This window comes from Sycon ciliatum, chromosome 1 (assembly GCF_964019385.1).
Source record: "Sycon ciliatum chromosome 1, ocSycCili1.1, whole genome shotgun sequence".
Lineage (NCBI taxonomy): Eukaryota > Metazoa > Porifera > Calcarea > Leucosolenida > Sycettidae > Sycon > Sycon ciliatum.
Window position 1 is genome coordinate 71,755,287 of NC_088643.1, and position 22,046 is coordinate 71,777,332.

General features: G+C 46.3%; 2 protein-coding genes across 2 annotated transcripts; one reads left to right on the plus strand and one right to left on the minus strand.

Moving 5' to 3' along the window:
• Positions 1–459: 459 nt before the first annotated feature.
• Positions 460–9,721, minus strand: LOC135805272 (uncharacterized). The gene is made up of 9 exons (XM_065319290.1): positions 8,639–9,721; positions 7,063–7,398; positions 6,617–6,675; positions 5,904–6,004; positions 4,943–4,982; positions 4,291–4,364; positions 3,363–3,428; positions 2,533–2,582; positions 460–1,697 (listed from the first exon to the last, which is right to left on the minus strand). Exons 1-9 carry the CDS (start codon positions 9,183–9,185, stop codon positions 1,540–1,542), a joined length of 1,431 nt encoding a protein of 476 aa, XP_065175362.1. The 5' UTR covers positions 9,186–9,721; the 3' UTR covers positions 460–1,539.
• Positions 9,722–9,969: 248 nt separating this feature from the next.
• Positions 9,970–21,118, plus strand: LOC135805273 (homogentisate 1,2-dioxygenase-like). The gene is made up of 15 exons (XM_065319291.1): positions 9,970–10,110; positions 10,196–10,261; positions 12,462–12,550; positions 12,671–12,776; positions 13,265–13,321; positions 13,553–13,644; positions 14,029–14,063; positions 14,529–14,708; positions 17,231–17,355; positions 17,619–17,723; positions 18,116–18,242; positions 18,497–18,549; positions 18,974–19,102; positions 19,751–19,878; positions 20,391–21,118. The coding sequence occupies exons 1-15, from the start codon at positions 10,093–10,095 to the stop codon at positions 20,404–20,406; spliced, it is 1,326 nt and encodes a 441-aa protein (XP_065175363.1). The 5' UTR covers positions 9,970–10,092; the 3' UTR covers positions 20,407–21,118.
• Positions 21,119–22,046: the final 928 nt, after the last annotated feature.

The window sequence follows — 22,046 nt, forward strand, 5'->3', positions numbered from 1 at the left end:
TGGACCCGCTATCATGGTTGTACAGTGCATAGCTTGACTCAGTGGTCAGGTGGTAGGGACTAGTAAAAACGATTCCCTACTGGTACAGTGTGACTAACATTAAGTTTTTACTTCAGGAAGTACACTACATCACAACAATGGCCAGTGCAATCACCATTATCACCAGCATATCTCCTTGGAAGAGCAATTAATTATTCGCACACCGGCACATGTAACGTTAGGCAGCACTTGAAGCAGACAGATATTTGCAATGCAGACGTGTACACATACGTAGAGTAGTGTATTACGGCAGTCGCCAAAGCCAGTGCAGTATTGATAAACTACACCGAATACTACAGCACTGCACACGCTTCCGTACTGCCCACAGCACTTGTACTGTAAAGGCGGAAAGCCCCAGTGGCGTATCGGTAGCATCCTACGCCATGCCCATGTGCACAGCCGGCCAACCAGAAGGCTAAATAAAGAGCAGAGGCAAGCACTAGCAAGCACTGTTGTATATTATGATATCAGTGATTGAGTAGGTTATCGTGATCCATACAGTACAACTGTAACTAATAGCACAGGCTAGTATCCAACAGACACGGACAAACGACCGGTGCAGGGTGAAAACAGCTAACAAGCAATGCAGAACTAGCGTCGCTAGCAAACCGTGACGAGGCCTACAAGCAGATGACCGTAGAAGACTGTCCGAAAAACAAAACATACGAGTGAGCGAGGCACGATGTCGCCAATGGTGCTATGCTAGTACTAGAGATGTGTGCATAAGAGCGTACTATGCGTGGTTAGTGGACTGTATTCAAGTCAAGTGTGTGATGAGGTTAAAAACATTCTACTATAATGATCGTGATTCGTGTTACCGTAGATGCTACTAAACAAAACAAGACACATTGCTCGACGGCACGCTGATAGCACAATAGACGAGGATGTTTATATACGAGAAACGCTGCATCTACACGACGGGGAAAACGAATACAAGTAATTTCTACCTAAGAGTTAAGTGATATAGTTATAGTGATCTTGTATAGAACCGCATCTCTGGTCGTAGCGCGGCGAAATAATTAAAATCAATGTGGTATAAATAAAAAAAAAAGCAGGCGTTGTACTGGCCTCATGAAGCAGCTAAGAGATCGTCATAGAGGCACAGCAAAAGTGGCGACACTCTCAAGTACGAGCTACTCTGTGTGTGTGTGTGTGTGTGTGTGTGTGTGTGTGTGTGTGTGTGTGTGTGTGTGTGTGTGTGTGTGTGTGTGTGTGTGTGTGTGTGTGTGTGTGTGGTGGGGATACATAAACCATAATGAAAATACCCATAGGTGATAGTGAGAGTCTCTAGGCCGAATCACAGAGGCTGTAAGCTATGCACGTCACACACCCGGGACATGCAGAGCAAGTCTCAAGCTGCTATCAAGAGTGATATAGATAGGTGATGCGACATACCGGTGGTACTAGTAGGCTACAGTAGGATGTATCAGGTAGGTTCCGTCATGTTGACTAGACTGAGGATGTCATGCCATACACACCTACATGTAGTGAGCCGTTTGTCTAGCCAAGTCCCTGCCGCCCGGGCTGACGATACGCATTGATCGGTTCTAGAATACCGTGGCCACTTTGGCCTAAACCCATTCCGGGCTGCCAGCCCATGTTGCGCAACATCTGGTTTCCCAAGTTGTTGTCTCCGATTGGTGGTCCGGACGGATGAACTGCAGAGCAAGATGTGAAGTACAATCACACAGCGGCTTTAGAAAATCAAATGCAAACAAAGCTAGTAGGGGACCCACCATACCTGTACGCTTCAATCAAAACAGCCAACGATACTATTTCATACAAAGAGGGGTGCATGAACAAGAGTCCTCATTTTGAGCTGCAACGGAACCGCAGACAGTTTCTATTGCATCATTTTCTTGATGGAAGTGTAATCAAGGGTGTGGACCTTCCATGTTTGTCATACAATACGGTGCAGATCATCCGGCTCTGAACACCCTGACCTACTATCCGCCATTCCACTTTGACTACCGTAGCTGCAACATCCAAGTTCTTTCCGCCTTTGATCTGCAGCTCCAGTGGCTAGGCACGATGGCATCAGCAACAACCAGCCGCAAAACGAATTTTTCAAATAGCAAAACTCCAACATGATCCAAGAGATCGCCTAGTTGCATACTGTCACTTATGTACTTGTACACCTGATAGAATAGTGTTGTACATCAAGTACCAGTACACTACATGTGCACATGGATGACTTACACAGTTTTTAGAATACAGTAAAACCTGTGTTTGCCGGACCCTGTACCAAGCGGAATCCTGTATTGACCGGGCAATTTGACATTCATGCACCAAAGTGCTGTGGATCGAACGTGCATCCCCGGATCAAGCGGAATCCTGTCATATCAGGACAGTTTCCGCTGCACCAAGGCAAGGGCGTGCGGTTAGGGCAGGTGTTACTGCACAGTACCGGTGCACATGGATGGCTCACAGAGTATGTGTATCTGATCATGGCGGCCACACCCAAAATAACACCAGCAAGGACACTGTACTCACATCTTGAGGCCGAGTCAGTGGGTGGATTTCCACTGTCAACGCTTGGCGAGCTGTGCAGTGGCAGCAACAGCAAGTGGTGGTGGTGTGGTGGTGAACGCAGCAGCAGAAGCAGCAGCAGCAGGTGGCAACGCAAAACGACACAAAACCAACAACACCAGGGTGGTTATCAAGGAGACATATCGGGCTGTCCGTTTTGCTTGTAGCTCTACAAATTCCACGTGCAGGTGCGCAGTACCGTATTTTCCAGGGTGGTAGCCGCACACATTAAAAAAAGCCCTCAAACAATCGCCCCCTGTGGCTTATACTCCGAAAGCTGGATGTGAATGGACCAGTACTACTACATTGCTGCATGTATATAATGCATGTATGGTGTCATTCGACTACTGTTCATGTACTGCAATTCATCATTGCACCATCACAAATCTTCCACTGCACATGTTGTCAGTTCAGGGTGAAGGACAAACTAGGAAAATCAAACTCTGATGTGCGGCTTATATTCCCGAATGTCAACAAAATACAGATTTTGGGCCCGAAAGGGGGTGCCTTAGATCTCAGTGCGGCTAACACACAGGAAAATACGGAATACATGTATGTGCACGTGCACATGTATACACACAAATACACACGGGGCGGTAGGAAGAGAGCCAGAATGACACGAGAGTACGCGGGGAGGTCACAAGTTGATGCACGTCGAGATAAGACATTTTAAAGTGAGTACACATATGTAATATGAACAACTAGACCCAGGCAATAAGACAGTGTGTGTGCGTGTGTGTGCGCGTGTGTGTGTGTGTGTGTGTGTGTGTGTGTGTGTGTGTGTGTCTACCAACCTGCTGCAGTAGTTAGGCTTGCCGAGAATCTCCGCTATTTTCGAGTCACTAGGAATACATGTGTTCCTAGCACATACACAGACAGGGTGCAAATAGAGGGACAGCCAGACATCACCAAAAATATTACGGAAAGAAGAGCACCTAATGTGACCTATGTTCAGACAGTCAGAAGTTGACACAATACAGTACACACACACACACACACACACACACACACGCACAATTGTGCATGTCTGTAAATCCATTAAAAAATAATGGGGAAGATTAAGAGGAACTTCTACAAAACTCCCCAAATAAAACCTTAGTGCTGAGTTGAATGATTTTGATTCCCGGGGGGGGGGGGGGGGGGAGCTTCGATGCAGAGCTCATCAAATAGATATCGAGGACTGGGGAAGCAGTGTTTGACCTGTCCGTCCATACCATAGCCTGTCAAACTTTGTGTATGATATAGAGGGTGCACATGACCTCCTCAACAGTAAACAAGCGTCGGTGGCCAAAAGTTTAGTCTGGACATGGCCTGACTCACCGACTGGTGGCGCCGGGCCTTAACTTCCAAAAGTAACATGACTGAGACTGACGACACACATACAACCACCCGGTGACCCTACTTACCCACACACCCTCACCCACCCACACAAAAATGATCTAGGACCAAGAGCACTGCCTTGCACAGCATTCCCTGATCAAACGATTCCAATTTCAGCAATAATTTTGCATTCAAAAATGTACATTGTATGTGTGGATGACAGGCTAGTCTCAGCCATGCCATCACAGGAATGTGGCACACTGCGCCTGAGAGTTCTACTGGGGATGCACGAGGAATGGTTCATCACAGCCTACTTGGATCAAGACCATTCAACTCAAAATTCTGCGGACTACAACATTTCGTTGGTGGGGAGGCATCCTTGATTTTTTAAAGCGCACTTACTTGGTCTTGGCAACGAATGTGACAGATCCTTTTGAGTGACAGCGCAGTTGATAAGCTGAAACCAGCCTTGAGAGCTGTATGCCATCAGAAAGGGTAGATGAGCAGATGGACACAAACACACTACAGTCCATTCATTGGAAACTGGCACCCTAACTTTTTGGTGTCTCTCTCACATAGTTGTAGATATCTTGAAAACAACAGTACATCCTGCATTGTGTGACCCGTGCAATTACTCCTTGCCACATTTGAGGCCAGAAAAGTCCAATACCAGGGAAATAGAAATTCAGCCAGGTTTTACAAAATTAGGACAGGTATGCCTTGGCAAAATGTATGGAGAAGCAGATCCAAAACCCAGATTTTTGAGATTTAAAGTGGGTTTTTGATCCTCAATTCGGCCCAAATCCGACTTTCAAAAGCCAGCGGGCCAGTTTCCGATGAATGGACTGTAGCACCAGACTATGAAACACAGGAAAGCACGATCAGCTGACGATTGCTTTGCCTGACAGTACCGCTTCCAAGAAAAAAACTAAAAGACTCTTCAAAAAAAAGGAACTGGTGCGTTACTAGCATGCTTCTTTTTCCCCTGTCGACTCTGATATTTTTCATTCAGAACCTATTGTACATTGTGAACTCTCCTAGAAATGCAACTCACCACATCACGCAGATAGGGCTGGAGTACGGGTAGCTGCATTCTACACAAACAGAAGCAACAACGGGGAATACAGCGAAGTTACAAACCGGATCCACGTACTGTGCCAGAAAGTACAGTATTTTCCGGAGCATTAGCCGCACTTTATAAAACTCACAATTCACCCACATAAGTTTGCGAGGCTTATACTACCATGGTCAAATGAACTGTGAAATACAGGGTAGATGTCTGCATTTAATGACAAAATAACCCGAGTTTTTTATTTTATTTTTTACTATGTTCAGATACCCAACTCGTAAATAATAATGAAAGACAATGAGTGCGGCTGAGGGTGTGTTTGGTTGGTACGATCTAGAACAAGATCGAACAGCTGGTGCACATGGAGCAGCCTCATGCCAACCAAACGGGACTCCAGAAACAGAGCACATTTTTGTGGGAAAATGTGCCAAACTTGGTGCATTCTTCAAAATGTGTATGGGTCACCATGGTCACTTTGTACGGTACAACGAGTCCAACCCAAAAGCGTATGCACGTGATCATTTGGGACCAAAATCGATGTTCCAATCAGGTTTCACTGTGAAAAAGTGAAACTGCTCGGTCTGCTCCGGGCGCGAGGCCGGAGCAAGCAGAACATGTTCTGGCCGACCCAGAACAGGTGCAGTCCCAACCAAACGCGCTGTTCTGGTGAATCCTGTTCTAGTTCGTACCAACCAAACGCGCCCTTATACTCCAGAAATACGGTACTAATAAACCCTTGCTCAGCAATGGTTCATACATTACTTTGCTGAGCCGGGAACTAGAGCACAAGGTCAGCGTGCACCACGTTGCATGCTTGCAACCAACATGCAATGTAGTAGTGCACAGCAAGAGAAACATGAGCACGCATACAGGGCGTGGGAACACCCAGAGTTGCGTCAGAATGTGATAACTAACAAGCCAGGGAAAGAAGACCTGTGCAACTCACCTCTTCCGTGACTCTAACGTGACAAACCTGCAGACAAGCTCAGCCAACTGGACGCTGCTGTTAACAACAGGTGTTGACTGTTGCCCCGAGTTGGTCTTGTTCTGAGCGAGCAGAATGGAAACATAGAGAGCGAAATGATGAGCAAGCAACCAAGACCCATAACAACTGCCCTGCTGCCACTTGCAAGCTGGCTTGACCTTCAGACCACGGAAACACATCGTCATCCAGTAGAAGGCTGAATTCCCGTACAACTACTATCAAGAGTACACAAGCTCCCAAGGGCGTGCAACTCTGCATGGGTTTGCTATGGGGTCCGCCGACGGCAAAACTCACATCATGTGGGGGTAGTGTTCACGTTATACATGTCCCAGCCTGTTTATAGCAAGCAGTAGAGAAGTAAAAACAGCACTCCCCTACAGAAACCCACTCAGCTTATGCGAGTCATCAGCATAAGCACGGCCAACATCCAGACAGTGCACGCTGGACAATGTCGTTGCACGTAGTACAAAACGGCCTTGAACACGTGATGTGAGTTTCCGCCACCGGAGACCCCATACGCAGAGTTGCACATTCTTGGGAGCTACTAGCAATCTACTGTTGTTTCTATCAGACACTAGTGGTGGCGAGCATACTTGGTATGAAGGTCCCAAGCACCGCAATTAGTGTATACACTTAGTGGCTAGAGTCAGAATGATAGGCAACGCGTTACTTACTGGAAATCTTGAACAATTATTGCCTCGTTGCTGGGCAATCTGCAGGCGCCGTTGATAACCTTCACACACACACACACGCACACACACACACACACACACACACACACACACACACACGCACACACACGCACACACACACACACACACATGTTGAGATAAAGAAAGGCCAAAATGCAAACAATGAACTTGGGCACATACAACCTCCAGTGCCAACTCTTGTGCAACTTCAAAAGAGAGCAGGGGAGAACGTACCAAGAGGGTCCACATTGCAAATAAACATCTTCAACGAAAACAAGACTGCAATATAGTGGAACTCTGCAAGTCGAAATGGTGAGATATTTAAAAAAAAGACATTGATGTATGCCTAGATCCAAAAGCACGCCTGAGAAAAGATCACGATAGAAGAGACCGTAACAAAAGGCAAAGCATCAGCCACTGGAGATTACCTCGTTTCCCAGATTCCGAGAGCGAGTCCAATGCAGACTCAACAAGGTTACTCAGTTCCTGCTCGCTATTGGTTGGTGTGTCCTCGCCACCACGACTAACAAACACCTCACTCGTTTGCGGACTGCAGAGCATACGCTGTTCCCACCAGGCGATGGGTGCGGCAGAGGAGCCCGACGCTGGCGTCTCGACGCAGCTGAGCTCGTCGTCGGCATCACAGTTCCCCTCGCACTCGGACTCACTCAAGGAGCTCTCCTCTGCCACGTCAGCGCTCGCTGTGCACAGCAGCTTTCCACAATTCGTCATAGGCGAGGTGTCATCTGCGCAAGATGATCCATCTAGACAAACAACAAACAGAACAAGGCATGCAACAGGTGCTCGTGAAGAACAGCTAATGCTGAACAGGAAGTGAAACGGTCTGCTAAGATCATCTGTGAGGCTGATGCACAGGGTCGGGATGGGAATTGGGGCAGGGGTTACATTCATATAGAACAGGTCAACCACAGTCGTGCTTCTGTGTTTGCTACAGTACACTGAGAAACTGATGGCTCCTTCAGTTCTTTGCATCGTTGATCGCGCACAACTATAAATACGGGCATGCACAATGGCATGTTGATATTATTTCTTGACCTTGTCATTTGAACATATAACGGAGCAAGCAGGATTGTAGCCCATGAAAATTTGAAGAGGAGAACTGGAAAGGTTTGCACATGGTTGTACAGATGTGCACCGCCCCACACATGGAGTACAGTATGGCAATGTAGGTCTACCACACTTCACACATGGAGTACAGTATGGCAATGTAGGTCTACCACACTTCACACATGGAGTACAGTATGGCAATGTAGGTCTACCACACTTCACACATGGAGTACAGTATGGCAATGTAGGTCTACCACACTTCACACATGGAGTACAGTATGGCAATGTAGGTCTACCACACTTCACACATGGAGTACAGTATGGCAATGTAGGTCTACCACACTTCACACATGGAGTACAGTATGGCAATGTAGGTCTACCACACTTCACACATGGAGTACAGTATGGCAATGTAGGTCTACCACACTTCACACATGGAGTACAGTATGGCAATGTAGGTCTACCACACTTCACACATGGAGTACAGTATGGCAATGTAGGTCTACCACACTTCACACATGGAGTACAGTATGGCAATGTAGGTCTACCACACTTTCACTAACTGTAGTGCTGAACCAGCAAGGTGGTCTACTCTTTTTTTAAAATATCTTTATGTACACAGTGAATGTGTTGTGTTAGGAAAAGCAGTGTGTTGCTACAGTGCTCGTAAAGTCGAAACGCGCCGTGTACAGCGACGCTTTCGATTCTGAAAGGGGGCGGCCGAAACTTGAAGGAGGGCGCAGCACCGTGCTAGGTCGGTTTGGTCAAAACCCTGACCAAACTCCATCTACTCGTTCTTCGCTACATTTCCTGATTGAAACTGCGCAAAGATGACCACAAATTATGGTGCACAGTCACTAAGTTTTAAAGTGTAAAGGCAGTGAAGAGTGTGGCAATTACGCAATGCACATTTTGCACCACAGAGAAGAAACTGACCTTCCTTGGAGATAGAAGAATCCACCATGTTCTGATCCGGAACAGGTAAAGATGCTGGGACATAGTAGGAAATACAATCGCATGATTGATCACCGACACTTGCACGTCGCGTGCGTTTACGTCCAGTCTCTGACGAAGTGCAGCCATGGGTCCGCTTTCTCTTGCCACGGATGGAGGAGCGATGGCGCAAAGCTTTCCGACACTGGCCCGATATCGAGAGAGCACTGGAGCAGGCACCTGAGCTGTCCTGTGAGCGGCACACTGTGAGCCGGGCCAGCCGACTGACGACTTCCGTATCGCTGACCACCAGACCCTCCAGGTTGGCAACACACACCTGCGCGGCACCGTCACTCTGCGTGCGCATGTTATCCATATAGTCCTCCATCGCTGAGTCATGGTCAGTGTTACTTCCACCACCATCGGGAGTGAACGTCATTGAAGAGCAATGTTCCAGCATCACAGCTTGATTTCCAGAGTTTAGATGTACGTTGGGTGGGCGGTGACGCACCTTACGCCGCCTAATCTTAGATCGGCCTCCTCTGGGCATTGTTGAAATGAAGTATTTTCAGCTACAACCCACGGATTGGTCAGATCATGCCAGAATGATGAAAGATCGGGGGAATGACAACAGAATTTCGTGTTTCGACTTTGTTCGTGCACACTTGCCTGGTGATTTAGCAGAGAAGGTCAATAGTTCGTCAAATGAGCGCACCAGCTGACGCTACATTTCAACAAATACTCTTCGAACAGCCAGCTATTCTGCTGGCCACCGGTGTCACCTTATTTCCTGAATTTTAGTTTGGTTTACAAGACTGATCAAAAGCTACAACTTCAAACAAGAAAGTCACGAACATTTCTATTCGAATTACGTTTGTAAAAAAATTGTGGCAGTGCAGTGGAAAGAAAGCACTGCCTCAAAGTCGAATCTCTAACTTCTAAACTAGAGCACAGTCTGTTAGTGAAGCAGTCACAGCAAGGGGAGAAAATGAGAGGCAGAGGCAGGGCCCTGCCGATCACATCGATTCTTGCTGCAAAGACCTGAAAGGGTTTGACTTGATTACACAGACAAGAATCTTTAGATGAATGATCACGATGCCGATGGAAGGCGAAGCTACGTCCACCTAGTACCTCCAGATCGAGATTATTATCGTGATGTCATCAAGGTCATTATGCGCGATATGCAAGCCAAGGCCTAGCCTAGGGAGTACTTATTTAGTACTCCTTGCATAACTCCCCTGGGATCCCCACTGCACTGGTCTGTGTCTTTGTGAGTTTGTCTACTCTTTGTCATCGATGGAAACATGGTAAAAATCAGCAGTATTGACTATTGTTGCTGTGGTACATGGTGGTGATCACCTGTAGCTCACCTGTAGCTGTGGCTATTCACGTTTTCAGGTCTGCTCAGTGTTCGTGTCGAGGCAATTGTAGGTTGACCAGGGCCTTTTTACTTTGAAATGTCCGAACCATTGAAGGTACCATTGTTGCTTATGTGAGCTCCATAAAATTCCGAACCAAAGTAGTAGAAAACATTTTTCTTTGTTTTACTGCGAATCTCAGTACTTGGCAGGATTTGGGAATGAGTTTCAATCCGAAGCTCTTCCCAATGCTCTCCCTGAAGGACAGGTGGGTGACTACATGCAGTGTTAAATGCTTTCCACACTCCCACCAGTCATTGACTTCATACAGACTAGACGCACGCACTGCCAAGAGTTGCCCCCAGGCTACACCAGCATCAATTTTCCAAAGTGTATACTTTTGAGAATCGTATTCTACATTGAAATTTATGCAGTCGTATTCCACTAGCCACGGCCCTGAATCACACTTAAAGAACAGTAACAATTTGGCTTGCTGGGTCAGTCCTGCAGTCCGTGCCAGAAATACCCTGCCAAACCACTCGGGGTTGTCTCCGCGCTCAGTGTAAAGTATGGTCAGAAAGCGCTCCGGACCGGCTGGCCTGTCCAGCCAACCTCAGTGATTTGTTGAGATTGTTCGCAGTGACTGTATCGAGTACATAGTCGCGTATATAGTTGCATAAACAATACCGATTACATTGCAGTGTTTTCACATGGGTAAAGTTCAGTTCGCACATCCGCATTGCCAACCGACCATATAATTGACTCGAATGGAGAGCCAAGGATTAATTTATTGAAAAGAAAAATGGACCAAGGAACTACAAGTTACGCTAGAATGTCCACTAACACCACCAGTTTTTTTTGTATAGACCATATAATTAATGGTGTTAACAAGAGTAGATAAACAAGAGTGTGCAACTCCGGATCTCTCCTGCACAATAAGCCTTTTGCGCGTTGTACAGATGTACGAAGTTCAGTACTAGGGCGTAGGTGTGTACAGAACCGATTGGGTGTTCATTGTGTGCTATGCATGCGCATTTGACCAATTTTAGCCTCATAAGTAATGGCAAACAATCCCTTTTTCAGCTTCTTCACTTTGGTTAGAAAAAAAGGACTAGCTAGGTCTTTGTCAGAAAACGATTTTCGTTTGAAATGCCTTCAGCGCCCATTTCTTAGTGGAAATAGCAGAAAACACAATAGGGTCCTGCACATTCAACACCCATTAGGTTCTACGGGATTCTACGGGATTTCGTGCATCTGTACAACGCGCAAAAGGCTTATCTGCAGATACCCCCGCCCACGGCAGAATTTTTTGTTGACGTCACCTTTTTTCAGAAGAACGCGCATTTTGCCGCAGAGCAGTGTGAGAGCACGTGCTGGGCACCGACCTTGTAGTGTAAAGCCAGCCAAGAGCACGAGGGAAAACTTTCTGAAAGACTCCCAGCGCGTGCGTCGTCGAAAAGATTACGTCAACAAAAAATTCCGCTGTGGGCCTACCCATCCGCGAGTTGCACACTCTTGTTTATCTACTCTTGGTGTTAAGAAACACAACCAGCTTAGAAAGTTTCGCTCGTGCCAGTCCATTGCCATGCCTGACTATACGAAGGTGGCAGATGCAGTGGTGAGGGTGAGATGGTAAGTCTCACAACCAGTGCACGAAACCTCGTTAGCTGCATCCATGTTGCCCTCACCCCAAGTAATGGAATACCCAGTCGACCATGGGTAGCAGCGTAGTTCATTGCATGTAAACTGGTTTGGGCATGCATCACCACATTTGTTAGCACGATACGCAGTGGTACACGCTCCCTAGCGGGTTCAAATTCGAGTTCGAGACCTCAGGCAAGCCCACAGCCACTGGGCCAACGTGCTGGTCTACTGTTTCACGTAGCATTACAAAGAAACCCCCTTCCCGGTACTACACGGCTGGTGGAACAAATGCACCACACCTTGTTGTACTTACTGCACATTCTGTGGGCATACATTCAACTAGGTTCTGCATCATGTGTCAGGGCCCAGATGAGACCCAGCTCACAGTAACACTCCTGTTCAAGTGCGACAAACACCCCATGAGGTATCCCTTGCATTTGAAATGGGGGAGCATTATTATTACTGTATTATAATGTAGTGCTTTTGGAGCACAAGGTCTATAAGCCTACTGAACTGATGAGGGGTGAATTTCCCGAAGCCCTATGTATTGAGCAGGGAGTGATGCCTTCCTGCAGGTTTACCAGGTGAAATGTTGACATGCTAAATGTTGGGCATGTTGAGCCCAGGCTAAACTTGGCTCCAAAGTCCGAAGGGATGAGGATGGTAAACGTGCATGGTTACTCCGATACAGAAATCAGTTCACTGCGTACAAGTACATAGGTACGCCTATAGAGTTCGTCTACTGCTGTGTTTTTTGAAGCATTGTTCTGTGTGTGTGTGTGTGTCTGTCTGTCTGTCTGTCTGTCTGTCTTGTATGTTTCCAGAACAATCCACAAAAGTGCCCATATGGCCTGTACGCAGAGCAGCTGTCTGGCTCTGCATTCACCTCGCCACGCCACAGCAATGTCAGAACGTGAGGGCTTTCTCCGCGGACCATTTGTGCTGGCTGGCGGTTTCCTCAACATTTCCGTTCTGGGCTCTTTCTTCTTCTTTTCTCTCTCTCTCTCTCTCTCTCTCTCTCTCTGCTGCACAGGTGGCTGTATCGTATCCGTCCAAGTGTACAGCATGAGCCATTCAGCCATGCTGAAGCTGGACATCTGACCAACGACTGGCCTGCTGGACCTGCTAACCCTAACCAGGTAATACTGATGTAAAAAAAATATTTAAAGAAATTAAAAATGTATGCCTGGCCTGCTTATCCTATGGTTGGCAACCTTCCACACAGACTTGCTATCGAAAAGGCATCTAGACTGTCTTTGGCCCACTAGCCTACTGCAGTTCCCCACTTTTGTTTATGTACATGTGCAAAGGAAACTCCTGAATCATGTGCGATGTTCGTTTGTGGGGTTTCGTGCGCGTTCATGCAAACAGTTTGCCATGCTGCAGTCACACCCAGTGGAGAGTCCTGCTTTGTTATTTGTACTGCAAATCAACAAATACTCGACACACACTTTTCGTCTATTTTGCGCATGCACGCACACACATACCACGCACACACACACACACACACACACACACACACACACACACACACACACACACACACACACGCACACGCACACACACACACACACACACACACGAATGAGCCTTGTGCTGAGTGATTGCTCTCTCCTTCTTTGTGCAGCTGCGGTGGAATCCATTCCGCTTGCCGTCGGATGAACACCGTGTTGACTTTGTTGAGGTGAGTTGCTCAAGTAGACTTTAACCAGGAAGATGGTGTTTGCTGATATCTCTATTGTATAAGCATGTATCTGTGGGTCCTGGGTGTCCTCTTGAATCCTCTGATATGTGTGTGTGTGTGTGTGTGTGTGTGTGTGTGTGTGTGTGTGTGTGTGTGTGTGTGTGTGTGTGTGTTGTACATTGTGTTGTACATTGTGTTGTACATTGTGTTATACATTGTGTTGTTATCCAGGGCTTGTCCAGCATCTGCGGTGCAGGTGACCCATGCAGCCGCCATGGCATTGGTATTTACGTGTACTGCTGCAACCGGTCAATGGAGAACATGTGAGTTGCGGTGCCGTACCTAAGCCGCTCAGGAAACCTCCGCTACTGCACTAGGCCACAGGGTAGCTGAAATAGCCACCTCCACTTTGTTGTCTCTGCAAGTACATTGTACTAAGTACTGCTCAGTTGTGCTATATTCTGCTGCTGCTGCTGCTGCTGCCTGCGCTGCTGCTACTGCTGTACTGTTCTGTGCCAGCTCCTGCTTGTTCACAACATGTTTAATACTGTGATGCCGTTTGAGTTGTTTTCTCAGCCGCATGGGTTGTTGTTTGGTGAGCTTGTGCTGCACGTTTGGTCTTGTACAATTTGTGTTGATATGATGTACGCTGCTGTTTCTATGACTGGAAGTTAGTGTTTGTTTTCCTGTGCTCTTCTGTGACATAGGTGCTTCTACAACTCCGATGGGGATTTCTTGATCGGTAGGGTCTATGCGCTCGATTGTCGTTTGACAAAATTTAATGCTCGCGTAAATGTACGCGTGATGGAGAGGCATTCTCTGCGTGAGGGTTGTCTAGGTATAGGGATTGGAACTGCCAAAAATCTATGAACGAATATGTGCTAGAAATGCTGTTAGGCGGCTGTTTGTGTAATGGTTGTGTACTGGTTGTGGTTGTGGTTGGCGGGTTATCGCATCGACCGTTAGCATTTGCAACTTCATAAGCACATGCTGGTCTTGTTTTCAAGCAGGTCTCATATGGCAGCCTGCGAACTCCTCCAAGAAAAGATGCGAACAACCGACAACTTGTGTACAGGGCTCTGGCGAGCTCGAACCCAGTTCATGTAGTACGTTTTGGTAAAAAAAGAACTGACTTGTGTATAGACCATCTCTACTGTAGTGCTGGTGTAAGTAAGTTGATATTCTTCTTCCCCTTGTCTTTGTACAGTGCCACAGAAAGGTACACTTGTTATCACAACTGAATTTGGCGTCATGGAAGTTCGCTCCGGAGAGATCTGTGTGATTCAGCAAGGCATGAGATTCAACGTGGCAGTCAACGAGTCATCCCGTGGCTATGTACTGGAGGTCTACGATGGTCATTTTACGCTGCCTGACCTTGGACCCATTGGTGAGTTGTGTGTGTGTGTGTGTGAGAGGGGGGGGGGGGGGGGACTAGGCCTGGGCTGGACAGTGTGTACAGTCAACTTCGCTTATAACGACACTCGGCGGGGCATCAAAAAGGTGTCCTTATTCGCGAAGTGTCGTTATACCCAAAGTCTCATTGTATGTATTACAGTGGGATGGGACTTTGCTCTGGGCATGGAAATTCTGTCGTTATTCGCGAATTGTCGTTATATCCGCAGTCGTTATTAGCGAAGTTGACTGTACTCATGACTGTACTTGTATTTCCATGTGCTAGGAAGCTGCATTGTCCTTGATGTCCCCTTCTATGCCTTGGTGTCTCATAGCACAAATATAAATTGGAGGAGCCTCGGCGAACTCCAATTGGAGTTCTACGGGTTTCCTCGTAACATTCATTGTCACCGTGCATGCACCCCATATGCACAGACTGTGACAGTGTGCATGCACACCATATGCACAGACTGTGACAGTGTGCATCCACAACACATGCACCATGATAGTCGTTCTAATAGGAGATATACCGTACGTTGTAGTCTCAGATCCGCGCTTCAAACACTTGTACACCAAAAAAACAAACACTGGAAACCTCGTCGCGGTACGGGATCAAGTTTCACACGGATTTTTTCATACCGTACACGGACTGGTCTCCGTGTGAAAACTGAGCCCACAGAGTAGCGGAGACGGTTTCAAATAGGAAATAGGTTGCAAACCGGAAAGGGCTCAATATTCACTTTCTCTCTTGATATTTTGATTAGAAAACATATGTCACAGTGAGGCTACGATGTGTTTTTACTCAGAGCCAAAATGTCATGGCTGTGCGATGACCAGAAGCGCCATACTAAGCAGGTGAGTTTTCGACGTGTTGCTTCGCACTGCGACTTGAGTTTTACGTCTTTCGAAAAATCAACTTCTTGTCGCAGGTAAACAGCGGCTCGCCTCTCGCCAATAAAGCACCGTATACCAATGAAAACTAATGGAAGCACCCACAAGGCTTATTGTTTCTCTGTACTGGCCGTCGTGGAGCGATAGCAATTACCTAATTTCAGAACTCAGAGTGAACTTGACGTGCACTCCAAAGCCTTTCCGGTTTGGAGCCACCCCTACAGTCCATTTCAAAACTATAGACGCGTAGAGTTTTTGAAATATTTCAAATTTGGCTGGAACTTTTTGAGAATAGTTTTCGGAATATTGCTCAGGTCCGCTCCACAATTACTCTCATTATAGTTTCTAAACGATTGGATAACAGACGCCCAATTTGGAAATTTTTATGCACAAAGTGATCACAGATTTTATGTGGTATAGATGCTGGCATAACGGTTTTTGCCTAGGTACGCGTCTATAGTTTTGAAATGGACTGTAATTTGAAACGAAAAATCGGGCAGCTTGGAGGCAACAGGAAAAATTTGAAATTATGGTGCAACATCCTGCATTCTGGGCACTTTTGGCATTGTGTTAAAAAAAAGTGGTCCGACCATGGTCCGAAAGCCTGACCCGGTCTGACGGCCTTGTATACCTAAAAATAACGTGTGATACTGTTGCTGTAGCTCCATTGATCTAACTAATTACTTCGATGCATCATCTCCTTCACTGCCTCATGCACGTACATTATAACATTCCCTCCCCCTAAAAGAAGAAGATGCATCTAGTAAGGTTCAGTGCTTATGATCTGAGCCAAAAGCGGGATCTGCGATAAGTCTGGTTGTAGGCTTAGAGATATGTACCGAACGGCGTGGTTGAGCTGGTACAACTGGCGTAGTACTATCCAACTGCTGTGGAGACTTACTCGGTGTTGTAGTAGCGGGTTGTGACTGCACTGGCGTCACTGGCTGACTTGATTCTAGTAGCGGCTGTTCAGACGTACTGGTAGTGGGTTGCTAGGACTACTAGTACTACGTACAGAATATCTCATTTATAGTATTAGAACGATTATCACGGTGCATGTTGTGTGCATGCACAGTGATGATGAATGTGGAGAGGAGTGAAGTAGAATGGTCATGGTTATGGTCATGGTTATGGTCATGGTGGGTGCCTCCTTCATGCTGACATATCACCCAGCTTATAATTACGGAGGTTTAGCAAGATGAATTTCGTGTTCGTGTTTGCACTCCAATGAAAGTCGAACTCAATGACGAAATTCACATTATGATGAGGACTAGCAAACAGAATTCGCACTTGCATGACATTGACAGGTCGTACGTGTGTACAGACTGTACACCATTGTAAATTTATGACTGTCCTGACACGAATCCGTAATTCGTGTTTCGACTGCTTTTCCGAACGAAAAATGCAAAAGTTCGCAATCCTGTTCGCAAACCGAAAAATATTTGTGAATTCAAACGCGAAATTTGTAATGCTAAACTTCCGTTTATTTCCTTGCACTCCATTGCCTATGCAAGCTCCTTGATAGTGAATTTCTCCTGCTACGAATTGTGTAATACATTCCTCCGCGGACAGAGTACACGTATGTAGCCACAACCTTACGGCTGGTTTTACCTTTGATACTTCCAGGTGCGAACGGCTTGGCCAATCCACGCGATTTTCTGACCCCGACAGCAGCGTTTGATGATGTCATTGTTCCCGGCGGCTATGTGGTCATTTCCAAGTTCCAAGGGCAGCTCTTCTCAGCTAAACAGGTGAGCTAGTGCCTGATTTTCATTTGGGGACTATGGTAGCTGCTGCCTATCTCATCACATATATTGTGCTATAGCTACTATAGTGATCTGCTCCTACTTTCAACAGGGTATCTTGATAGTCCTGATGGATGATGGTGTTGCTTGCAGATGCCAAAGCTGGCTTACTCGCATCATTGGGATGCTTGTACATGACCGTTGTATTATTTGCTTTGTGTGTGCATGTGTGTGTCTGCGTCTGTGTGTGCATGCTCTTTGCTCAATAGTTCCACAGTCCGTTTGATGTGGTTGCATGGCATGGTAACTATGTACCATACAAGTATGACTTGGACAAGTTCAACGTCGTCAACTCTGTGTCCTTCGATCACATGGTATGTTTACGTTCAGTGCAAATGTATGTGAAGTATACCTGTGTATGTACGAGTACAATCATTGCTAGGGTAGTCCAGACTCTCACTTGCACACTTTCCTTCAAGACTCAGAAAGCCGTGACAAGGTGTTGACGAGACACTTCAATCTTTGTACACATCGTTGTATGCATAACTCGTATGGCGGTGGCTATATTGCCCCGTAACCACACTCGACACCTAGTTTTGTCAGAGAAGTGCTTCAGTAGGTAACAAGGTTCACCACCGGAAGAAGGCCAGTACTGCACACCTGTGACAATCTTCGACATTACTGTATTGCGAAAACTTTGTGATCAATTAATATTGAACACATCTTCTCCTTCTGCTGCTGTTGCCGTCTATCTGTCTATCAACAGGACCCGTCCATTTTCACTGTCCTGACGTGCCAGTCTCAAAAGCCAGGTGTTGCCATTGCTGATTTCGTCATCTTTCCACCGCGCTGGTCCGTACAGGAGCACACTTTCAGGCCACCCTATTACCACCGTAAGGATCACATCTGTTGTCTTCTGTTCCACGTGCATGGCTCATCTTGCACGCTTAGTTTGACATCTGCGACAAATCTCTTGCTTTGTTTTGTGAAGAATCTGTCAAGGCAATGGTGATTGTTGGCAAAATGTATGTGACAAGGTATAATTGTACTAGTGGGCAGCTTGAAATTATTGACGGCTAATTGTTTTTCTAAGTTGCCACTGTGTTCACAACATGGTCTGCACTGTTCATTGTATTCTGCTGCATAGGTAACTGTATGAGTGAGTTCATGGGTCTGATCAAGGGTCGCTATGAAGCCAAGGTGAGTATCAGGACCTTCCATGCACTGACACTGCACACTGCATACTTCGAGTGCTATGCTGATGTGTAACTGTCATCTGGATGCTTTGGTTCAGTTGGCGTGATCCCTGCTCGTGTCTGCCTACCCAGTAGCTTATTTGTGCTGCATGTGCAGTGTATTTTTGTAATAGTCAGTCATTGCAAGTTGTGATATTTCCCTTCACGGGTGAAGTTCCGGCTATCAATGACACGGCTACACATGGAGACTTGGTTGATACGCTCGTAGTTACTTGACTTAACCCTTTGAGAGGCGCTCCTTACTTCAATGCATTGTAAACGACGCATTCATGTGCAAAACTTCAACGGATCTTAAAAGAACGCTAATCATCAATTCATCATCATCATGATGCATGCACCCTGCTGTTGGTATTTCTACTGTGGTTTAGCCGGAAGGGTCTCAGCCCGGTGGCGCTACCTTGCACAGCATGATGACACCGCATGGTCCGGACACACAGTGCTTTGAGGGAGCATCCAACGCCGACCTCAAGGCCGAAAAGATTGCCCTTGGTGCGATGGTGAGTCGGGATCACGCTCGTGCTTTCGTACTTCCTAACAAGCACTAACATTTAGGGCTGTGGTATGTGGTACATCACGTTCAGGCAGGGGAGGAAGTTGTGAGTCTCAGCGACAACGCTATAAGAACTCCACAGTCATGGCATCATCTGAATGTACATGTAGCATGAAGTGTGAAGCGCCAAGTCACGATAATGTTCTGCTTTCGGTTTTTCAAGTGACTACGTTATGGCTTATGCTAATGGTTGTGCACTGTGTTATGAGGTGGTTGTCCCCACTCACTGTGTTATGAGGTGGTTGTCCCCACTCACTGTGTGCTGATTGACAAAGGTTATCATGGTATCATGGTATGCCAACTTCTAATGGTATTTGCTACTCCATGATGACTTTCTAAGACGCAGCTGTCAACACCTATGCTTGTCTATAGTTCTGTTGAAGAAGACTTTGGAATGCACGTTGAATTTGTCAATCGCATTCGTCCATACTTCTTCCGTATTATCCTTGTGAAGTTATGTCTGCACGGCTACAAATTGTTGCTGTGTGACCTGAGCCAGGCATACATGTAGATAGATAGCTCTTTGTGTGACATTCTGTTTTGACAATCCAATCCTGTATGGTGTCGTTTGTAATACACTGTGCGTCTTATGCAGGCGTTTATGTTTGAATCCTCTCTGAGCATGCGTGTGACCAAGTGGGCGCAAGGCATTTCTAGCCTTGACGAAGATTATTACAAGTGCTGGAGCGGCCTGAAGAATCACTTTGACCCGGACTGGAAACCGTAAGCTGAACGGTTGCATTAGTGATTGTTATGCTAGTGACTGCATCGTTAGTGATTGCAAATTGTCTGTAGTCTGGTCACTCTGGGTATGCTGGACAAGGCTATACTCTGTTTTTGGTAGAGTATTTTTTGACATACAGCAAAACTCCCCTAATCCGGACTCCCCAGATGCGGGCACTTCCGTCTATGGGGCACCTTTCGGACCTATCAGGACTAAACAAAAGCGGGCTTTTTAATGGGAAATGGCCCCAAAATTAATATTATTGATAGACATGAAAAATTGTCTACTTGAACTCTCTCTCTCTCTCTCTCTCTCTCTCTTTTAGTACATGCACTCTTATCTTCTGAGTTGCGGGTTCTTCCTAATTACGGGCAGTGCCCGTTTCCAACCTGCCCGGATAAGGGGAGTTCTACATGTACTCTACAACCACTATTGCTCAACAATCACACTATCCGTATTCCCGTCCGCTATCTCATCGCAGGTTTTCTACATATTACTTGCGTTTTTGCAGTGAGAAGGCAACGTAATGACGGCCGATAGTAGTTCTCTGCCAATCACGCTTGCACTCTTTCTTGCATGCGGCCGGCTGCATTATTTGCTACGGGGTTTTGTTTCCCCCGCTGTTCACTTTATTTCTGTTCATAGACTTTTCCGATCATTTTATATTTACCAACGTTTCCAGCTCGCTTATATTCCTTTATCTACTCTCCAAGACAGAAAACTCTTTTCAACAAAGATATGTGCATGATAATGTTTAGGCAGTGCACTTGCGCACACCACTGCTAATCTGGCTCTTGACTGAATGCCGTCTGTTGGTGTTCTCTCTACATGCACGTAGTGCCGCACTACTGAACCGTCGTCCCATTGGCGCCATAATATCTTTTTTTCTTTTTCTTTTTTTGCACCATAATCAAAATATTTACAATTATGCAAATGCAAAGTAGTATTGAATTATTCATGCTACATTCTTCACTGGTTGGTTCACGATGTCAAGCTCTGCAGGCAAGGCTTGCATTCCAGGCTGTGAAAGATGTGCATGTGCTCCATGTGTACTTGTGTTTTTCTAATCACCTATCTTTTGTCCATATAGAACCTGATTGCAGTCATGTTCATTATAGTCCTAGTGATTTCCTAGTGAGCAGTGGTCTTATTTTGCTTTTGTTGTATCACTTCCTCTTGGCTGTGACTTTGTGAGTTGTAGTATTTGGACTCGACAAGCAGTCTAAAATTTTGCATTAATGATCAATGGGCGCTTTCGATTACACGTTTACACAATTCTGGAACTGTTTTTTAAATTCTGGAATGACCAGAATGAGCGAATTCCGGCCTTGTAAACGAACGACTGGCATTTTATTCATGTCATGTCACAAACAAAATTTATGAATCGTAAAAAGAGATCACGTGCACACTCACGCGCACGTGGACCCAGCATCGCGCACAGGGAGGCTCTTCGCGCGCTTGAGACATGACCAGACCGGTAACACACCGACTGTGCAATTATGGCGCCAGAATTAGAGAAATTCCGCCCTCTTTTCAGAATTGACGGATTCGACGGAATTGGATAAAATCAATTCTAACGACGGAATTTGTCACTTTTTGTGTAATCAAACTGTGCATCAACAATAACTAATTCTAGAATTGACCAAAATGCGTGTAATCGAAAGCGCCCAATATGTACAATGGTGCAGTTCAGGTGCCAAGTAACTAGTAACAGTTGCAAATCCACTGCATGCTACATGCAGCCTACATACAGGCGTGTAGCTCGTGTATAGTTACGTAGTCCGGTCCCCACACCAGAAATTAGCCGTAAAGGCAATGACGGCTCCAAGGTTGCCGGTGGCACATGGTCACCACACCACAGACATGCTCTGGCACGTTGTCATCACACCACAGATGTACTCTGACACATGGTCACCGCACCACAGATGTACTCTGGCACATTGTCATCACACCACAGATGTACTCTGGCACATTGTCATCACACCACAGATGTTTGAGCTACAACTTACGTAACAAGTATGCCCCTGACATGTATTTCGGTTCATGCAGATCAGCCCAGAGCAGATGTTCAGACCATTCTCATCCAGGATGGGATCACCATGGGGGTAGTGCAATGGACTCGGATTTGCTGAGTGATGCAGACAAAAGTACTCGTGCTGTGCCCATA

Coding starts and splice junctions, on each gene's coding strand:
- LOC135805273 (XM_065319291.1), top strand. Junction 12,551..12,670: donor CGCCACAGCAATGTCAGAAC/GTGAGGGCTTTC, acceptor TCTGCTGCACAG/GTGGCTGTATCGTATCCGTC. Junction 14,709..17,230: donor GCCTGACCTTGGACCCATTG/GTGAGTTGTGTG, acceptor TGATACTTCCAG/GTGCGAACGGCTTGGCCAAT.
- LOC135805272 (XM_065319290.1), bottom strand. CDS start 9,185: ATGCCCAGAGGAGGCCGATCTAAGATTAGGCGGCGTAAGGTGCGTCAC. Junction 7,399..8,638: donor TTCTTCTATCTCCAAGGAAG/GTCAGTTTCTTC, acceptor TTGTTTGTCTAG/ATGGATCATCTTGCGCAGAT. Junction 4,983..5,903: donor ACGTTAGAGTCACGGAAGAG/GTGAGTTGCACA, acceptor CTGTTTGTGTAG/AATGCAGCTACCCGTACTCC.